Source organism: Mauremys reevesii, linkage group 3 (genome assembly GCF_016161935.1).
Source record: "Mauremys reevesii isolate NIE-2019 linkage group 3, ASM1616193v1, whole genome shotgun sequence".
Lineage (NCBI taxonomy): Eukaryota > Metazoa > Chordata > Testudines > Geoemydidae > Mauremys > Mauremys reevesii.
The window spans coordinates 34,621,387-34,643,390 of NC_052625.1; the positions used below are offsets into that span (position 1 = coordinate 34,621,387).

General features: G+C 43.5%; 1 protein-coding gene across 6 annotated transcripts in view; it reads left to right on the forward strand.

Moving 5' to 3' along the window:
* Window positions 1–795: 795 nt before the first annotated feature.
* Window positions 796–22,004, forward strand: part of UBR2 (ubiquitin protein ligase E3 component n-recognin 2) — a 121,450-nt gene continuing 100,241 nt past the window's right edge. For 2 of the 6 annotated variants that reach the window (XM_039530180.1, XM_039530182.1), the window contains exons 1-4: window positions 796–965; window positions 4,514–4,773; window positions 8,358–8,436; window positions 13,576–13,689. In XM_039530180.1, coding sequence (XP_039386114.1) covers window positions 888–965; window positions 4,514–4,773; window positions 8,358–8,436; window positions 13,576–13,689 — 531 coding nt within the window. In that variant the 5' untranslated portion in view covers window positions 796–887. Of the gene's footprint in view, window positions 966–1,187; window positions 1,337–1,380; window positions 1,768–2,577; window positions 2,604–4,513; window positions 4,774–8,357; window positions 8,437–13,575; window positions 13,690–22,004 lie in introns of those variants that run through there. The other 4 variants (XM_039530184.1, XM_039530185.1, XM_039530183.1 and 1 more) reach the window with 4 other exon arrangements.

Sequence of the window (22,004 nt, forward strand, 5' to 3'; positions counted from 1 at the left end):
ACTGAACTAACAATGCTGGCTTTAGCAGGCCAATGCTCAAACTGCGGAGCTATCCCCTCTCCTTCCTCCCTTTTTTTTTGAGTGAGGCCTATGTTTCTGGAATGGAAGGTCTGGGGTCAATGTTACTAAACTACACTTAAGAATAGATGACCTAGGAGTCCTTTAGGAGTCACAGAACAACTTTCAGGAGAGTGTATTTGCAGCATTGCCAACCTTTGCACTATTTATACTTGTCTTAAAGACCCAACTCCTGGATTCATGCAATTAAACAAAAGGAAGAAAAAAGCAAATTTCTAGTCCTGCTAGTTGTGGGGAAAAACCTTGGGACTCACATACACACTAAAACCTTAAAATCTAGAAAATGAATCAACGCAGCCAAAAGATATGGTTTAATAATCTCTGGATTTTTGGAGGCCTTGCTCCTGATTTTTGACCACTTGGGATTGGCAATAACCCTGGAGGGGGGTGTGTGTATGTGTGTGCGTGCGTGTGGAAGCTAACATTCCAGGTTAGGACAAGAATCACACCTGTAAGCTGACATGAGGCACAGCCCCCTGATGCTGGCAAGCTGCAGTGCTCAGGGCCTCAAAGCCTGGGCAAATATATGAGAGAGGGAAGAGGAGAGCGACCAGGGGCGATAATGGCGCCAGCCAGCCAGAGGTGAGGGCCGCGTTACCACCCCGACCAGCAGAGCGCCAGGAGAAAGACTACATCCCCCACAATGCACCGGCGGCCCACGATGGCGTCTCCGTGGCGGGAGGGGGAGGGGTGTTATACGCTGCCCGGGGCGGGGGGAGGAGCGGAAGTGGGTTCTCCCCCCAGGGAGGCCGTCTGGGTCCGGTTCCGGGTGTTACCTACTTGGTGGGGCTGGTAGAAGGGGGAGGAAAATGGCGTCGGACTTGGAGACGGAGGTTCAGGCCATTGACAGGAGCTTGCTGGAATGTTCTGCCGAGGAGGTTGCCGTGGTGAGGCTCGTCCGCCCGCGGGGGCCCGGGGCGCCGTTAGGGGTCGGCCCCGCGCTCGGGGTGGGGGTGTGCGCACGGGCCGGGCCAGGCCGGGCCGGCAGAGGGTCCGCAGTGCCAGGCCCGGGCGGCCGGCACTGGCAGGGGGCAGGCGGTCTCTAGGGCTGCTGGCCGGAGGGGAGGGAGGGCTGAGGGGGAAGGGGAGTAAATGCGCTTGATGGCGAGGGGCGGTTGTGGCGGGGCTGCTTAAAGGGGCCCCGTGAGTTAGACGCACTCTGCCCCCTGCGTCTGAACTTGCTGCTGTGACAAGCCCGGCCAGGTGTGACAGGACCTGGAGGCGAGGCGCAGAAGCAGCTCCCCCGTCTGCTTGGTTTGTGCGTTTGACAGCAGTATAGTGTAGAGTCCGCCCTGCTCTTTCCTCTCTAAAACTGGTCACTTGCACGTCTCTTACTGTAACTGCCTGTATTTCAGATGGCTGGTTCCGCCTCCCTTCACAGTTTTCAAGTTTTGTTCTTAAGATTTCTTGGGAGAAGGTTTTGGAAACACTATTTCCTTCTCCCCCTCCTTAGCTTTTAGGCCCCAGGCTTGGAAGGAACTTCATGTGTACTAGAGACCCGTGAACAGCGTCCTGTCGATTTCAGTGGGGTTCTGTGGGAGAGCAGTGGTCTGCCACCCCCCCCCCCACCCAACCTGTTTAGTGTTGCCAGTGTAGACTAGCCCTAACAGTCTGACAGTCCAATATTGATTTTTATGTCACATTTTTCCTGTTGTTCATTTTGTCAGTCAACTTTTTGGGACTGTTCAGGTAAAACTCATTTTATCCTGCTCTGGGATACTTTACTTTCTCCTCGTGGTCCATACTACTTTGCTTCTGATTTCTGTTTAGACAAGCTAGGACTTTAGTTGAATCTTAAAAGCCCCAATGAGGTCACTTGGACTCTGTATGGACATGGGGCATATGGGGGGTGGGGAGATGACACTATGCAGCTTGTGGCATTGGAGCCTAAAATTTCCACATGCAGTTACTTTGTATAAAATTTAGTATTTGCATATACAACTTAGTTATTTAGCTTTTTTTTTTTTGCATGGGCAGATACTACAGCTTATACATGTAATTGCAATATTTGTCAGACAAATTAAGCAATCAATTTCATGCATGTATTTGAAAATGGAATCCTCGCTAAGATTTTATAGGCTACAGAGTTTTATCTAGCAAACTAAATTCTGTACCCTTTGCTAAAATGTAATCTACTTAAGGGCAAAGTTAAAAAATAGATTATTTATTAAAACATTTAATCATTTTAGACTGACTTTCAAGGATAAATTAGCAGTTTATGTGAGACCCCTAGAGAGAATCTTTCTACCAGTATCAGAATAACCACAATTATTGGAAAGGATAGGCTGCTAACCTGGGAGATGTGATTTTTTTTTCCTCTGACTAGGTACTTGTCTGAGCTTGTAGTAAAACTTATTCACTCCGGTTTTTCCAGATAGAAGGTAGTAATATACTCTAGAGTTGAGATGAAGCAAGTTTAAGATACTTGGCTAAGGAAAGAATTAAAACAATAGAACTAATGTGTATTGCAGAATATGGCCTTGGAAATGACCCACTTTTTGGAGAAACACAGCAGGAGATGCAAGGTCAATTCTAATGTAATTAGATTTCGTTTCTAATACAGAGTAGAAGATATTCAGCACAAGTGAGGAAGACTAGATTTAAAATTCTAAAACTAAGGCTTACAAGAACAGAAAGGTCAACTTCTTGGAGAGAGAAGAAGATAGGGGGGAAAAAAAGATGATGTAGTTTCTTTGATCTTTTAATGGAATGGTCGGTTTAACTATAGAGCAAAATAACTCCTATGAGATTTTTGGTTGCTGGATTTTTTTTTGGTAGTCTTTCACCTGGGGGCAGTTCAGAAAAATTCCAGTTCTCTGAACACCAGAGGTAACTTAGTACTAGAAGATTGAGTAGTTTCATTACCAGGGCTTTGAGAAATCAGTACTGGGGGTAGGGAGGATAGAGTAAATTTCTACCATCAGTTCTAAGAATCGTATCAGAAATAGTCTAAACAGTTTAGAAGCAGCTAATTTTATTGCTAAATATGACATTTTCTCCTATGGTTTTATTGTAGGTGTTCAGCATTTTCCAAAGAGGCACTGTGCGAGTGTCATCAATGGAAGAAGTGCTATATAAATTTAAAATTGCAAACAGTATAAATAAGGGTAAACTCTAAGCTCTTTCATGAAGATTTTTCAGATTAGTGTTTGTCTACTCCAGGGGTAGACAACCTATGGCATGCGTGCCGAAGGCGGCATTCAAGCTGATTTTCAGTGGCACTCACACTGCCTGAGTCCAGGCCACCGGTCCGTGGGGCTCTGCATTTTAATTTAATTGAAGCTTCTTAAACATTTTAAAAACCTTATTTGCTTTACATACAACAATAGTTTAGTTTTCTATTTTAGACTTATAGAAAGAGACCTTCTAAAAATGTTAAAATGTATCACTGGCACGCGAAACCTTAAATTAGAGTGAATAAATGAAGACTCGACACGCCACTTCTGAATGGTTGCCGACCCCGATCTACTCTAATATAGGTCTTTAAGAGAAGACAGTACATTATTTCAGTGAAATCAAGCTATACTAGCTGGTTTCTAAAACCAATTATTTCTGTATAAGTAATTCTTGCTTTTTATCCATCTTTGGGTTAATTCTGAATGAATTAACTAGTTTTCACATAATCAGAAGTTATCAAGAAGTATTTAGTAGTAGTAATTACATGTTGGTAAGGTTTATACACAGTACAGTACTGAATCAGTGCATACTTCTAGTATGTGTATATGTCCATTGTTGATTATATTCTGTAGTAATGATTATCAGTAGTACATCAGTTAAAAATGGCAAACGGTAAAGTCTTCAGTTACATGGTTGAAATAAAACAAATGTAATGAGAGGGACACATTTTTACAATTTACATAATACATCTCACTTTTTGTACCTTGTGTAATTGAGGGGAAAATGTTTTGACTCCAGGGGATACAACAGATACACCCTTTGAAGGTCACTGTTCAACTTGAAACTTTTAAAAACTGAAATTTCAACTTCTGACATATTACCCTTTGAACAGTATGTCCTGAGTTTGTTTTTAAAAAGGTTTCTTTAAACAAAAAACGTATAAGGAATTTTCTTCTTTATTGATATATGAAGGTCCTTTCAGAAAGGAAAGAATAGACTATACACTATGATGGAGATTTTTGAGAGTTAAGCGCTAATTCTCCTTTGTGCCTTTGAAAATCTCCCTGTGTGTGCTGTCAAATTCACAAAATATTTAAATTGGGAAAAAAAGAAATATTTTTGCTAATGTTTATTTGTAGTAATCTATGTTACTTGTAACTGTAGTGGCTGCAAAATTTTCACAGAGAAATTTGACTTTAAAGTTTGCAGTGTCCCTTTAGCTTTTAGGGTGAAAAGAAAGATGCTATAACAGTTATGACTGGGTGGGGTTGATTTTATTTGTGAGTAATTTTGTTTAATGTTTTCTTTTTAATTAAAGAAATGGCTACAAGCAACTGATCTTCCTAAAGAAGTATACCTGCATCTAGCCTACTATGTACCCAAAATTTACTGCAGGGGTCCTAACCCTGCCCCACAAAGAGAAGACATGCTAGCACAACATGTACTGCTGGGACCAATGGAATGGTATCTGTGTGGTGAAGATCCTGCATTTGCATTTCCAAAACTTGAGCAGGCAAACAAACCTTCCCATCTCTGTGGTCGGGTTTTTAAAGTGGGAGAACCAACATACTCTTGCAGGTAGCTTAATTCCACAATTCTCCTAAATTATTAATTCTCAACTTTTTTTGGTGGAAACATTTTTGTCCGAATGAAAATATTAACTGTCCATATGTATTTTTAGTATACTTGGAACATTGTGGGTGTTGTCTGGTTTGTTATTGGTAACATACTGAAGACTTGGTCAGTAGGAGAAAAAATTAATTACAGTATCAGTATAATTAAACAGATTTAGTTTTTGAAAATGTCAGTGTTGGTTATTAAAAAGAAATACTCTTAGATAAAGAGGAAGGTGGCTAAACTGTCAAATCAAGGCTTAAATGCAAAAATTGAAATTAATTTATCATTAATTAATTCAAATGTTTAACATGCATTTACAGATGTCCCTCCTGTGTTCTGAATATCTTTCAATGAAAAGTACAATTAATGGTGATTAGATTGGTAGGCAAAAAAACCTAACTTTCTCATTAAGCCCGCTCCCCTATTCAGATTTCTGTTAAAATCTCATTTCTGTTTTGAAGCCTACAATAAGTGAATAGGAGAATGTTACCAATAAATATTAAAAACCACACCAGCAAGACCTGCATATAACTTAAAGTAGCTATGATTTTATTGTCACCTTGTCTGTCTTGTTCTTTTCCCATTTTTTGCTATCTTAACCTTTGTATATTTTCAGCACAAGAACCACATAAGAATGGTCATACTGGGTCAGACCAATGGTCCATCTAGCCCAGTATCATGTCATCCGACAGTGGCCAATGCCAGATGCTTTAAAAGGGAATGAACAGAACGGCAATCATCAAATGATCCTTCCCCTTTTGCCCAGCCCCAGCACCTGGCAGTCAGAGGTCAAACCCAGAGTGTGGGGTTGCATACCTGACCATCTTGGCTAATAGATTATTTAGGTTAATCTATACAGAAGCCTTGGAACCTCATAAAATTGGGTCCCTAATCCACGAACTGTTGGAACTCATTTACAAAACTTTTCTTAAACATTATATGAATATATTCTCATACTATAGAATTAGAATTTATAATCCCTATTCCATGATGAGATATCTTTGAGCTATAATGTATCTTAATTAAAACTATCTTTAGATAGGTTGTTTCCTCAAAAAGCATTTTATAAAACAACTTTTTTTTATGTTTTTACTCATTGATTTTTATCCACTCTGCCTGAAACAAAACATGTTTTGGCAATTTTAAACTTTTTTCAATAAGAGCAAATGATATTTTGGTCTAGATTCACAAAACTGAGGAGGTGGTGGGTATGGTGATGCCCCTTTTTACCCAATAGCCCAGGATCTGGGACTTGAACCCAAGTTTCCTATATCCCAGGTGATTGCCCTAATAACCAGGGTATTAGTTATTATGGGATGAGTCTCTGAGTCTCCCCTGTTGAAGCTGTTTCATTTTGTATAAATTATTCATTGGAGCAGGGACTGGAACCTGGGTGAGGCAGCTTTTACCCCCTGGTTAGTGTCATTCTCCCTCACTGGATTGATGAATATTTAATTTTTGTTATACAGAGTGGAACAGCTTCAACAGGAGATATTAAGACACAGGGATCTCACCTGGGATATGGGAAATCTGGGTTCAAGTCCCAGTGGGGAGTTGAAGCTGGATCTCCCACATTCTGGGTGAGCAACCTAACCACTGGACTGTTGGGTGTAAGGGTGGTAGTGGCAACAGCATCACCTCAGCCACCTTGTTTTTCTGAGTAGCTCCTAAATACGAATCTAGCCTGAAAAAAATCAAATATAATTCCTAATCATTGGGCTATAGAATCATTCTTATTCTTTCTGATCCAGAAGAATAATACCTTAGCTAAACATGAAACTTCCTTTACTTGAGCTGATGAAAACTGTGCTGTAATTACAGTAACTTCTTCCAAACCTGTGTTTTCAAGACCAACATCACAAGATATTAAGAAAACAATAGCCAGTGTTGTAGGAAAGCATAGAAAAATGCAGTTCCTTGATATAATCTTCAGAGAATAATAGGTTTACTGTTTAAATTCACTTGGTATCTTCATCTCAGTAGAAAATGTGAAGAATAGTTCAGGTCCACTAATATGGGTGATTTTTGCAGTTTTCAGTATGGGAAAGTGGTTTGTTCTGCTAGGCCTATTATAGTACATATATTGTTACTGTGTATCCTTTTGTATTTAATAGCTTATACTTTGTAGTTGGTGGCAAATGGGGGAGAAGAATTTTTTTCTTAAACCCTACAGTTTACAAATTTGTTATTGTTTGTAATCTATGAAATACCTCCTGAAAGTATGAGAACCTGAAAAATGGTTTTTGTTTTCTTAAAAAAGAAGCTTGTTGACCTGAAGCAACTAATGTGTTAGGCTTCGATACATGCCAAATAAATCATCTTTATAACTTCTGGTGAATGGCCATGTGCATTTTTTTTAAATCCCAGGATTATTAAATGGTTAATTTCCTACTACACAATGTAATAAAAATAATTGCCTGTAACCAGAAACAAGAGGTTGTACAAATGTAAGTTATTCTCAAACAAAACAGCTTGCTGGGATTATTCAGTTTTTTTTTTTTTTTTTTGGTCTCACTAATTAAATTTGCACTTAAAATAAACTAAGGTAAACAAAAAATAATATTGGTAATATTTATGCTGTGGATCCATGATTATTCCTCTACTGATACTGATGAATTGGGCCAAATGGAATTAAGAATACTAGTAGGTGCTTCCTAGGTTTTCGTTTATTTTTGTTTGTTTTGAACAAAATAAGGGATTAGTTCATGTGAATTCTTGTTTATATTATTTCCTGATGGACATCTCAGGAAATCCTTAGTTTCTCTTCAGATATTTTTTTAGATGCTCTTTATTTTTCCATTGTGAAATCTGACTCCCTGAATCTATCTCAGTGGCTGTCAGTCAGTTGCCTTTAGTGTCAATATATCATGTGATTGTTTTTTCAAATTTTTGGCTATATGAACAAGGCAATTGCACATTAGTCTTTTACCTGATTTCTAGAGGTGGTACATCCAAGTGTTACAGTTAGTACATGTAAAAAGTGTTTGTCTTCTCTAAGTGGTCCTTGATTTTCTGGTTGTTGTGAAAATCTTTTTCTTCGAACTCATTAGAAGACTTGTAGGGCTAAACTTACATGCAAAAAGATTAGGAACCAACTCTTCGCTTCTAACTTTTCATACAAGGTGTGATGAAAATCTGTTTGCATTGATTACTTAGGACCATGTCTAGGACTTGCATTCTATACCCTGAGAGAACTTGCTTGGTTATGTAGTTTTCATGATTTCCTATACCTTAAAAACAGGTTTGAATCTGGTAACGTGGCTGAATTACCAGTTAATGCACTTGTTTCATTTACTGAAGGTAATATGTACATTAGCCAAATGCTTTTCCAAGCCTACTTCCCAGGCTGTTCTTCATAGCCACTCCTGCTCTAGGAATAAAATTTCCTCTCATTGTCTCATCAAAAATGATCATATTCCTGAATAGCAAACAGTTTAGCAAGAAGTCCCACATTCATGTATTTTGAAAATAAACTGTTGTTAGATGCATAGTTTAAAAGTTAAAGTAATATTTTTTGCTTAATTTTTTCCTCTGTTTGTTTCCAGAGACTGTGCGGTTGATCCAACTTGCGTGTTATGTATGGAGTGCTTTTTGGGAAGTATTCATAGAAATCATCGATACAGGGTTAGTAATCTTCTTGGAGTATATGAATTGGGTATAATGTATTTCTTATGAATGGGTATATTCAGAGTTCCAGTATGTAATTTATATTTAAGAATGTTTTTGTATTTCAAAATAAAGTGTGTATACAAATATACACGCACAGTATGGTTGGAATTAAAAATGTGCAGTGTAACTTTACCAGAACTGGGAATGTTAACCTCAGTTTAAAAGCTTAGCTTTAACAAGACTGAATTAATATTTGAAACCCCTGAGCAAATTGTTGTTGTAGTGTTCCTACACTTCAATCTTAAATACCTTCACAATTCTAAATTAAACGTAAACTGGAGTTAGTTTTATTATGTAAAACTTGTGGTTTTCAACCTTTTTCATTTGTGGACCCCTAAAACATTTCAAATGGCAGTGCAGACCCCTTTGGAAATTCAACCTGTGACCTGCAGACCCCTACCATAGAAATCTTAGACTGAAAACTGGCTGAACAGAATTCAACTATAAGTTTTGCATATGCTTAGCATGGCACTGGGCGCAGTGTGAGAAAGGGCACTAAACTGTGGGCTTCTGTGGTAATGGCACATTCAGATTTTGACCTGGAGGTGGGGTATTCACATATGTAGACACTTTAGACATAGTGTGCAGATCCCCAGGGGTCTGCAGACCACAGGTTGAAAATCACTGTGTTAGACATAGTTTCACTTAGTTTGGGCACTATATTTAGACTTGTGTTTTTGTGTTTTTTAAAGGTGTTGAGCAAACTTATGAGTGAGAGAAGTTTAGTTAAAAAAGTAACCTTTTGGTTTCTTAGATTTAAACATACTTCTGCACTGCCATGAACTCCTGCATAACAGAAGTTTGTTAATGCACGAGAAGGGCCCTGCCAAATTCATGGTCCATTTTGGTCAATTTCATGGTCATAGGATTTTAAAAATTGTAAATGTCTTGATTTCAGCTATTTAAATCATGGTGTTGTAATTCATAGAATCATACAACTGGAAGAGACCCCGAGAGGTCATCTAGTCCCTGAACTCAAGGCAGGACTAAGTATTATCTATTCTAGACCATCCCTGACAGTTGTTTATCCAAACTGCTCTTAAAAATCTCGAATGATGGCGATTCCACAACCTCCCTAGGCAATTTATTCCAGTGCTTAACCGCTCTGACAATTAGGAAATTTTTCCTAATGTTCAACCTAAACCATCTTTGCTGCAATTTAAGCCCATTGCTTCTTGTCCTATTCTCAGAGGTTAAGAACAATTTTTCTCCCTCCTCTTTGTAACAACCTTTTATGTACTTGAAAACTGTTATCATGTCCCCTCTCAGTCTTCTCTTCTCCAGACTAAACAAACCCAGTTTTTTCAATATTCCCTCATAGGTCATGGTTTCTAGACCTTTAATCGTTTTTGTTCTTCTCTGGACTTTCTCCAATTTGTCCATCTTTCCTGAAATGTGGTGCCAAAACTGGACCCAATACAATTGTAGCGGTCCTGACCCAAAAAAGGACTTGTGAGGAGATCACAAGGTTATTGTGGGGGGATTGCAGTACTGCTACTCTTATTTCTGTGCTGCTGCCTGCAGAGCTGGGCTCTCAGTCAGCAGCCGCCACTCTGGCTGCCCAGCTCTGAAGGCAGAGCACAGAAATAAGGGTGGTATGGTATTGCCACCCTTTACTTCTGTACTACTGCTGGGGGGGCTCCGCCTTCAGAGTGCGGGAGAGGGTGAAGGGTGTAGTGCTTACCTCAGGCAGCTTCCAAAAGCGACCCGCACCCCCCTCTGGCAGCAGCTCCTAGGTAGGGGGATGGAGGGGTCTCCATGCGCTGCTGCCCGCAGGGACCGCTCCTGCAGCTCCCATTGGCCTCAGCTAGGGGCAGGGGCAGCGTGCGGGTCTTGTCCATTTTTCCCCTCTCCCCAGGGGCCGCAGGGACGTGCCGGCCGCTTCCGGAAGTGGACCAGGCAGGCAGGAAGCTGCCTTAGCCCTGTTGTGCTGCCGGTGGTGGTGGCGGGGTCTCCGGGCCCTTTTAAATTGCCTGGAGGCAGTGGGGGGGCACTTTGGGGGAGGAGCTTGGGGGTGGCAGGTGGGGCTGGGGGAGAGACCAGGCTCCAAACTTTGTGGGAGCCAGACCACCATGCTCTCATATTGGTGGAGCACGGGCACCATGCGCCCATACAGCTCGCCGCCCCTGAACCTTGTGACCCCTCTGCAACTCCCTTTTGGGTCAGGACCCCCAATTTGAGAAACGCTGGTCTCCCTTGTGAAATCTGTATAGTATAGGGTAAAAGCACACAAAAGACTAGATTTCACAGTCCATGACGTGTTTTTCATGGCTGCGAATTTGGCAGGGCCCTATGCATGACAAATTCTAGAAAGAAAAGTGAAATAGATTAGTTTGTCAAGCTGAGTGAAATATTTAAGTAAACACACAACTGAAATAAGTAAAATAAAAATTTTAGCTTCTTTAATCCACAGTACTGTTAGTAGTACAGGTGAATATATATATATTTTTTAACTTGATGTTCCTTTTAACTAGCACAAATGTTTACTTAATTAGGCCTGGTTTATACTACGAGTTTATCTCGAATTTAGCAGCGTTAAATCGAATTAACCCTGCACCCGTCCACACAACTAAGCCCTTTACTTTGATATAAAGGGCTCTTAAAATCGATTTGTGTACTCCTCCCCAGCGAGAGGGAGTAGCGCTGAAATCGACATTGCCATTTCGAATTAGGGTTAGTGTGGCTGCAATTCAACGGTATTGTCCTCCAGGAGCTGTCCCACAGTGCACCATTGTGACTGCTCTGGACAGCAATCTGAACTCGGATGCACTGGCCAGGTAGACAGGAAAAGCCCTGCGAACTTTTGAATTTTATTTCCTGTTTGCCCAGCATGGAGTGCTGATCAGCACAGGTGACCATGCAGTCCCAGAATCAAAAAAGAGCTCCACCCTGGACCGTACGAGCGATACTGAATCTGATCTCTGTATGGGGAGAAGAATCTGTTCTATCAGAACTCCGTTCCAAAAGATGAAATACCAAAACATTTGAAAAAATCTCCAAGGCCGTGATGGACAGAGGCCACAACAGGGGCTCAACACAGTGCTGTGTGAAACTTAAGGAGCTGAGACAAGCGTACCAGAAAGCCAAAGAATCAAATGGATGCTCACAGAGGGAGGGGCGACTCTAGCAATCCCACAGTTCCCGCAATCCCAGGAGGGGTGGGGGAGGAGGGAAGCAACGGGTGGGGTAATTGCAGGGGCACCCCCTAGAATGGCATGCAGCTCATCATTTCTGCAGGATGTCTGGGGCTCTGATCCAGAGCGGCCATTTGCCTCTCTGGTTCTTTAGTAGGCTTGCCTGATATTCTAGGCAGGACTGACTCTCCATTAGACAAAACTTAAAGAAGAGAATGGGGAGTCATTCCCATTTTTGTCCAGGCGCCCCCGACCGACCTCACCGAGGCCGGCCAGGAGCACCCATGACAGCAGCACACAGTACAGTACGACTGGTAACCATCATTGCCAACTCGCAAAGCAGCAGACGGTACAGTAGGTCTGGTAACCGTCTTTGCTAACTTGCAAAGGCAAGGGGATGCTGCTGTGTAGTACTGCGTCTGTCAACAGCATCCAGTAGACATACGGTGATGGTGAAAAAAGGCTGAACGGGCTACATGGTTGCCGTGCTATGGCATCTGCCTGGGCAATCCAGGGAAAAGGGCAAGAAATGATTGTCTTCCATTGCTTTCACGGAGGGAGGATTGACTGATGACATTTACCCATAACCACCCGTGACAAATTTTTGGCCCTGTCAGGCATTGGGATCTCAACCCAGAATTCCAATGGGTGGGGGAGACTGCAGGAACTATGGGATAACTATGGGATATCTACCCACAGTACAACGCTCCGGAAGTTGACGCTAGCCTCAGTACATGGACGCGCACCGCTGAATTAATGTGCTTAGTGTGGCCGCGTGCACTTGACTTTATACAATCTGTTTCCAAAAATCGATTTCTGTAAAATCGGAATAATCCCGTAGTGTAGACATACCCTCAGTCTTTACATATCAGTCTGTTTCTTTGGTACTGTCAAGTGTGTAATAGAATTTCTGTAGAAATGTTACAGTTGAAACGAATGGCGAGAGCTTCTTTTCCTCTCTCAATACCCTTGATAGCATACTTGCGTTTACTATTGTGGAGAGTGTTAGTATGCACTCTTCATTTAGTAACTACTAATGCAATATGAAACAACAGGAATAGAGGCTTTTGGAGGTGTAAAGTATTCTCTAAAAATGAAAAGAGATCTGAGTGCCTTGACTAACTTGGTAGACAGAAAAGGATAATGTGTACTGTGGAGAATCTGTGCATCAAAAATAGGTCGCAGAATCATTATGTATTTATGAACTCCATTCACAATTGTGATTTAAGAAATAATTGTATTCAATACTTATTTCAAGAGCTTTTAATTTTAAAATGAAGTTTTACTGAAGTGTGGAAATAGAGCAGTGCAATGTACAAATGCAAATATTTGTCATTAGCGAGACACGGTAAGCCTGGTCAGAGACACAGGCTTTTGATCTACACAGAACTCTTCAGGTCACAGCACTGCAAACAGTTTTTTTTCACTATCAACTTTAGTAAGCGTAACGGAATCCAGTTGTTATAAACGTGGCCCTCAAACTGTAGTGACTATCCCTCTGATGTCCTTATATAGTAGGATGTAGCAGTATGCAATTTGTCTTCAAAATAAGTGTCCTATTTATAAACGACATTATAATGCAAAGATTTTAAATATTGGAATTTGAGGAAAAGATTCTATGTTCTGTTTTTAAAATCAGACCAGTCTTCTGTGACTGATTCAGAATAAACATATACTGGTAATTTCTGTGTTCTATAAATACATCAGATGCTGTATGCGACCTCCCCAGGCCTATACTCTAGAGTTACTTTAACAATATAATTGTATGTTGTTGTTTTTTTAAACAGATTAATGATGTAGATAATCTCTGTCTGTCACGGACATTTGACACGCTTTTACCATATTTATTTGAGTAGCATACGGGAAAATCTCTAATAGCATAAGGGTTAATGTGTTGGTGCTTTCAGTATACATAGATCTTGCACATGGATACAGTTTTGTGTGTTTTAAACAACTTCAGATGACAACATCAGGCGGAGGAGGTTTCTGTGATTGTGGTGATACTGAAGCTTGGAAAGAAGGTCCGTACTGTCAAAAGCATGAACTTAACACAGCAGAGACAGCAGAAGAGGAGGTAATAAATACAATTTTAATGTATAGATATTGTGTAATAGTGCTAGTTTAGGACATTATATGTTGCCAGACCAAATTATGCACAATTCTGAAATTCAGAAGGTAAGGGAAAACAAATCTCTAATCATCTTATATGTGACTTTTGTAAGGTTATAAATTCGCCTCAAAAATAAGAAAACTAAATGCTATAGAAATAATATCTGTATACTTCAGTGTTTTAGTGAAATGGTGGACCCTTAAATTTTTAATAAACATTGGAACATTCGTAGTTTTTATGTTAAAGCTTTAAGACCATGAGTGAACCAAATTGAAAATCAGACAATTTTTGTGCTAGAAATTATTTGGTTGGTTGAAAATGTTGTCTTGATATATTGTTTACTATATCATCTCAGCACATTGATATTTGTAATTTTTTATCTAAAGTAATAGAAGAAATTATTTAGGACAGAAGCTGTTAGTCTTCTCTACTCAGCCGATAAGTAAAACAAATTGGAAGCTTGCAGCATGCTAAATATAAATATTGGTACTACACCATATTATACACTAGATAAAATTAATATAAAATTACGTATTAAAACTACTTTAAAAACAGCTATTTAGATTGCAAAGTCAAGCATGCAAAAATAGAAAAAGCTAGATTTCTGGTTGCCTACTAGCCGTAGTTCTGTCCCTTGTGCATCCATCCTGTGCACTGAATGAAGAAAGGGTGCGTTGCGGGGGTGGAGAAATGTAATTAAAGACTGTATCATAATTAATACATATAAGGGAGCAAATTAAGTTTGCACATGCAACCTATATTCTGACATTTCCTAGCATTCATGTGCTAGACCTTGCAACCTAAATAACTTTCTTTTAAAGTAGTTTTTTCTAATGTAACTTCCAAGGGGTTTTTAATTGGAAAAAGTTTTAAAATATAACTTCTGTTAGTTACAACTGTAACAACCCCCTCATCGTAGATCATCAGCAGGGTCTGAATCCTGAATCTTCAGCACTGCAACAGATTTCTACCGGTTGAGAGACAGGACTAATCATGTTAGCTGGTAGCATAAGAAGGATGTTATCCCAGAAAGATGGATGGACAGCTAGTGTCATGTGCTGGGTTCAAGGAGGTTTATGTGGGGAATCTGGTCTGGTTCTCCATTTCTTCTTCACTAGGTCTGAGAGAACTCCTTCCCTTTTTTTGGTGCCCCCACTGAGGAGCTGCAACATGTGCTAAAGGGGGTGGTGGAGGAGCCCAACCTGGCTATGTCTGGTGTGCGTGCGTGCTCTCTTCCTTCCCACCACTGCTACAACTGCTACAACAACTGCTAGATCAGGGGTAGGCAACCTATGGCACGTGTCGGCACGCGAGCTGATTTTCAGTGGCACTCACACTGCCCGGGTCCTGGCCACCGGTCCAGGGGGCTCTGCATTTTAATTTAATTTTAAATTACGCTTCTTAACCATTTTAAAAACCTTATTTACTTTTACGTACAACAATAGTTTAGTTATATATTATAGATTTATAGAAAGAGCCCTTCTAAAAACATTAAAATGTATGACTGGTACGCAAAACCTTAAATCAAAGTGAATAAATGAAGACTCGGCACACCACTTCTGAAAGGTTACTGACCCCTGTTCTAGATGTTTCCAGGTAGTGTGCAGTGGTGGTAGTAGTATGGTGCTGCTGCTTGCTGAATGTGTGGCCCTGACTCTTCAGAATGTTTTGTTAGTTAATTCTGCATGCTGCCAAAATTTCCCATGGAACACAAGTAACAGAAGGGAAATGATGACTTTTAACAGTTTATAGCTCTGCCAGATCTGAAGAGAACTTAATGGGAGAAGGGAAGAAAAGTCCCTAATCTGAGGGCCATGTCTCTGCTGAATTTCAAAGGCCTGCTGCAAGAAATGGAGATGTTTAGAGCCTCTCTAAAAAAAGACCACAAGAAAATTTTGTCACTGAAAGTGTTGGGCATCTCATTACTGTTAGTTTATATTTGTCTAACTGCTCTAGGAGCCTCTGACGTATATTTTAAAAATACATCAAATCAAAGAAAGAAACAGCAATACCATATATTTTTAAAAAGCTAGGGAACAAGGCAGCCCAAATAAACCAGATCCTCATAATACTTTATATTCCCCCAAACTATATGCTGCTTCAGCAGCTCTTTTAAGAAGATGTGCCGCAGCATTTATTATTTTTCATTTGTATTAACACCTCATGTAGGAGTCCTAATAATGGATCAGGACCCTATTGTGCTTGGTGTTGTACACAGAACAAAAAGACAGTCCCTGCATTAAGAAGCTTACAATCTAAGGGCTTGGCTACACTTGCAAGTTGCAGCGCTGGTAGAGGCTTTCCCACGCTGCAATTAGTAACCGTCCACACTTGCAAGGCACATCCAGCGCTGCAACTCCCTGGCTGCAGGGCTGGCTGTACACCTGGTCAGGTTGGGGTGTAGCGATTGCAGCGCTGGTGATCCAGCGCTGCTCATCAAGTGTGGACACACACCAGCGCTTTTATTGGCCTCCAGGGAATAAGGAGATATCCCAGAATGCTTTTAACTAAATTACTCTCTTTGTTTTGTTATGCAGCCTCTCTTTGTTTTGTTGTGAACTCCGATCGGAGCTCCGTTGAACTGCTTATCTAAAAAAACAAACACTGATCACAGCAAACAGGAGCTATCTGTACCTGGCTGTGAACGATCAAATGAGAGGCAGGGAGTGAATGTTTGTTTGACAGAGAAACAGCGTTGGATGCAGGCTGTTTGCAATTAAGACTAAGGGTTCGCGAACATTTTGTGATTTTTCAATCCAGGAAGCTAACACACAGTGTTGGCTCCAAAAATCCACTCTCTCTATCTTCCTCGTCACAGTACACCACCCTCCACCCCGCTCTTTTGAAAAGCACGTTGTTGCCACTTGAATGCTGGGATAGCTGCCCATAATGCAGCACTCCCAACAGCACCGCAAATGCTGCAAATGTGGCCACACACCAGCGCTGGTAGCTGTGAGTGTGGCCACACACCAGCGCTGTTCCTGCACAGCTGCATGACCAGCGCTGTAACTCCCAGCGCTGCAACTTTCAAGTGTAGCCAAGCCCCAAGTATAAGACAAGATATAACAGATGGATACAGGCAGCGAGGTGAGGTGCGGACAAGCAAACAGTGAGGCCTGGTCTACACTAGGACTTTAATTCGAATTTAGCAGCGTTAATTCGAATTAACTGTGCACCCGTCCACACCAGGAAGCCATTTAATTCGACATAGAGGGCTCTTTAGTTCGAATTCTGTACTCCTCCCCGACGAGGGGAGTAGTGCTAAATTCGACATGGCTATGTCGAATTAGGCTAGGTGTGGATGCAAATCGAACTTAGTAGCTCCGGGAGCTATCCCACAGTGCACCACTCTGTTGACGCTCTGGACAGCAGTCCGAGCTTCGATGTTCTGACCAGCCACACAGGAAAAGCCCTGGGAAAATTTGAATTCCTTTTCCTGTCTGGACAGTTTGAATCTCATTTCGTGGTTGGACATCAGGGCGAGCTCAGCAGCACCGGCAGCAATGCAGAGCTCTCCAGCAGAGGAGTTCATGTAATCTCTGAATAGAAAGAGGGACCCAGCATAGACTGACCGGGAAGTCTTGGATCTGATCGGTGTGTGGGGCGAGGAGTCTGTGCTTTCGGCGCTGCGCTCCAAAAAACGGAATGCAAAGACCTACGAGATCTCCAAAGCCATGAGAGACAGAGGATACAGGCGGGATGCAACGCAGCGCCGCGTGAAAATCAAGGACCCCAGACAAGGCTACCAAAAAATCAAAGCGGCAAACGGACGCTACGGAGCCTGCCACCACTGCCCCACCAGTGACCATGGACTCTGACGATGGGACAGTGTCGACGGCCAGTTCCTCGGCGATGTTCGCGGACGGGGAAGATGAGGAAGGGTTTGTGGAGGACGAGGCAGGCGACAGCGCTTACAACGCTGGTTTCCCTGACAGCCAGGATCTCTTCATCACCCTCACGGAGAGCCCCTACCAACCCTCCCCGGCCGTTAACCCGGACCATGAATCAGGGGAAGGATCACTCGGTAAGTGCTTTAAACACATAAACTTTTTATTCTTAATATAACAGGAATCTGAAGTATGTGAAAAGGTGGTCTCTATATATATGGGGATAAATCAGAAATCCTCCTGGGAGATCTCCACGAAACTCTCCTGGAGGTAATTGAAAAGCCTCTGCAGGAGGTTCCTGGGGATAGATGCCTTATTGGGTGCTCCGTGGTAGCACACTTTTCCGCGCCAGGCTTTCATGAGGTACTCATGGAGCCTTGCCTCCCCGAGCACGGCTGCATAGGCCCCTGGTTTGTGCTGGCTTTCACGCAGCATGCACTCTCTATCTCCTTCAGTGACCCTCCTCAGGGCGATCTCGCTTGGCGACTCCTGCATCTAATTAGGAAAATTACCATAATGTTATGCCTAGTCCAAAGTATTTTAAAAAAATCTCCGGACAGACGGCGTAGCAGAGAGTCAGCACGCTGCTGCGTGACAAGTGTAACAGGAAGCCAAAGAATCAAATGGACGCTCATGGAGGGAAGGAGGGAGGGGGGGGGCTGAGGACGCAAGCTATCCCACAGTTCCCGCTATGTCTGAAAATCATTTGCATTCTTGGCTGAGCTCCAAATGCTTCTAGGGTCAAACACAGGGTCCGCGGTGGTTCAGGGCATAGCTCGTCAATGTACAGCCACCCCCCACCCCCAGAAGGAAAAGGGAAATAAATCGTCTCTTGACTCTTGTAAATGTCACCCTATGTGTACTGAATGCTGCTGGTAGACGTGACGCTACGGTAGCATCCTCGCCCCCCCCTCCCCCGCCTCATGGGTGACTGATGGTGCAAAACGACTGGTACCTGTCCTCATCATCAGTCTTGCGGTAGATGATGTAGTGCAATAGGACTGCTACCTGTCCTCATCATCAGCCCATAAGTAGACGGCCTGCTAACCGTCTTCATCATAGCAACAGGGGGCTGAGCTCCATCAGCCCCCGCCCTTCATGTGTAAAGAAAAGATTCTGTAATGCCTGGACTATCATAGCAGCTGGAGGCTGCCTTACCCTCATTTCATTTCCCTAACAAGTCACTGTTTCTTATTCCTGCATTCCTTATTACTTCAGCATACAAATGGGGGGACACTACAACGGTAGCCCAGGAAGGCTGGAGGAGGAGGGAAGCAACAGGTAGGATTGTTGCAGGGGCACCCCCTGTGAATGGCACGCAGCTCGTCATTCCTGTGGGATCTGACACAGAGCGGCTGTGCTCTGTAGTTCTCTGATACACTAAAACCCTAGTACACTTGCCCCATATTCTAGGCGGGACTGTTTCTATTTTTAGATACCATAAAGGAGGGATTGACTCGGGGAGTCATTCCCAGTTTTGTCTTTTGCGCCCCCGGCCGATCTCGGCCAGGGGCACCTATGACAGCAGCAGAAGGTGTAGTGCAATAGGACAGCTACCCGTCATCACCTTGCCAGTTTACATTGGCGTGGTTGATGGTGCAATATGGCTGATAACCATCTCTGCTATCATGCAAAAGCAAATGAATGCTGCTGTGTAGCGCTGCTGAATTGCCTCTGTCCGCGGCATCTAGTACACATACGGTGACAGTGACAAAAGGCAAAACAGGCTCCATGGTTGCCACGCTATGGCGTATGCCAGGGCAATCTAGGGAAAACGGGCTTGAAATGATTGTCTGGCATTGCTTTCCCGGAGGAAGGAATGACTGACTACATTTACCCAGAACCACCTGCGACAATGAAATTTGCACCATCACGCACTGGGATCTCAACCCAGAAGTGCAAGGGTCGGGGGACACTGTGATGGGGTAGAACAGGGGCAGAGTTTATGCTTTCCGGATTGCCTGCTGCAGGAGTGCGGACGAGATAGGTGCTGTGCATGGTGTTGTTCACAGACACAGACTAGACTGTGTTCATTGTTAGCAGAAATGTATCTTTGCAAGGAATTCATTCCCTCTTTCCCATCACACAGCTTCGACTGTCTCCAGACCTGCCACAGCATCCCCCTCACAGAGGCTGGCAAAGATTAGGCGGCGAAAGAGAAAGACATGGGACGAGATGATCGCTGAAGTTATGGGGTGCTCCCGAGCCGAGGCGGACCAGCAGAGCCAGTGGAGGGAGACCCTCTCTCAGCAGCAGCGCTCACACAGCGAACGGGAGGAGAGGTGGCGAGAGGAAGACAAGCAGGCGACTCAAACGCTGCTTGGACTAATGAGGGAGCAAACGGACACGCTCCGGCGCCTTGTGGATGTTCTGCAGGACCGCAGCCAGGAGGACAGAGCCCCCCCGCAGTGTATCTGCAACCGCCCTCCCCCGCCACAAAGTCCCATACCTCCCGTCACCCAAAGTAACCAGAAGGAGTGGCGCCAGGGGCCGTGAAAACGGTCACTGCACCCCAGCAGAGTGCTCAAGTACCCAAAAGCTCTCATACCGTAATTTTTGAGAATTCCTTCCCTTCCTGACTCACCCTAGCCCCAATCCCAGTTTCATCCCCTGACTGTCTGGTTAATTATTAAAAATACTTTGCTGTTAATTACTGTTTCCGTCATGCTTTTTTACACAACACTGCGTTTGAAGGGGTGGGTGGGGAAGGGGGTAGGGTATTGCATAGGACAGTCACCTTTAGCAGGGTACAGAGACGGGGGCAGGATCAGCAGCAGGTCACACACACAGTGCAGTCAGTAGGCACCCTGGTCAGTATGGGAGGTGGTTTGCAGGTTCTGTGTGGGTGGGGAGGTACGTGACTTTGTAGCGGGGGAGGGGGGTTACAGATCTCATGCAACGGTCCCTGTCCTGGACCACAGAGCCACGCAGCAGAGGAATCTGTATCCATCCTCCCCCGCCACAAGGCCACATAGCCCCCGCACAGAGAGTCCCAAAAAGGAGGGATGGCAGGCTCCGTTGAAACAACCAGTCCGGCACTGCAGACCGCTCTGGGAGCAGGAGCCTGTCATTCCTCGAGTTTAGAGGTGGTCTTTACATCACCGCACACCCTACCCAGCACAGTCTGCGTCCCAGTTTCAACCCTTTAATGCAAAGTCATCAATAAAGAAACCTTTGTAAAGTTACAGTGGAACATGTCTTTTATTTTTAAACGTGTGTTGGAAGTGGGGGAAGCGGGGTGGACGGGGTATGTAACTGCAGATGCTGGTCAACAGTAACTTGGTAAAGAAACAGGGGCAGGTTCAGCTTCTCTGTAAAGAAACTGAACAGTCACAGGTCACGCTGCTCGCTGGTACTTGAAGAGTTCCTTGTCGCTGTGCAAGGCGCCTGCATAGGGCTTCACGAGGCAGGGCATTAGCGGGTAGGCTGGGTCCCCGAGGATCACTATAGGCATCTGCACATCCCCAAGAGTTATTTTGTGGTCCGGGAAGAAACTACCTTCCTGCAGGTGTCTAAACAGAGCAGAGTTCCTGAAAACACGCGCGTCATGAACTTTGCCTGGCCACCCGACGTTGATGTTGGTAAAACGTCCCCCATGGTCCACCAGTGCTCGCAGCACCATTGAAAAGTAGCCCGATTTCTCAGCAGCTGACTGTGGAAGAGGTGGACGATAAAGTGCGAGGAGTTGACAACGGCCATAACTGCCGCGGGCTCCGTGCTCGCAGTGCTGTGGTGCCCGTGCTGTCACTGAGCAGAAAAGTGCACGAACAGATTGCCCGCAGGCGCTTTCGGGGAGGGAGGGAGGGCGTGATTGACGGTTCAATGATGACAGTTACCCAAAACCACCCTTGACACATTTTTTCCCCCAGCAGGCATTGGGGGGGAAATCCCAGAATTCCAATGGGCAGTGGGGAGTGCGGGAACTGTGGGATAGCTTCCCACTGTGTACCGCTTCCAAATTCGACGCTGGCCCCGTTACTGTGGACTCACACTGTCGAATTAGTGTTTTTAGTGTGGATACACAAATTCGACTTCATAAGGTCGATTCCACAAATTCGACTTAAGTTGATTCGAAATAGTCTTGTAGTGTAGACATACCCTGAGACAGCATTGTTCAGCAGTGTAGACAGCGGTATCAGTGCAGCAGCAGCCACACAACTATTGTCAATTTTTTTCTGTAGGCATTATGGCAAAGGAAAGCTTTAAGCAGGGATTTGAAAAAAGGCTAGTGAGGTGGCTTTGTGCATGTTTACAGGGAGCTCTTAGCAAGTGTGAGGGGGAGCACAAAGGTTCTTGGTTTGAAAACTTAACAAATGGGTAATGCAAGCTGGTATCATGGGCTGATCAGAGGCAGCATAGGGAATGAGAGTTGCTAGTTATGGTGGGGATAGG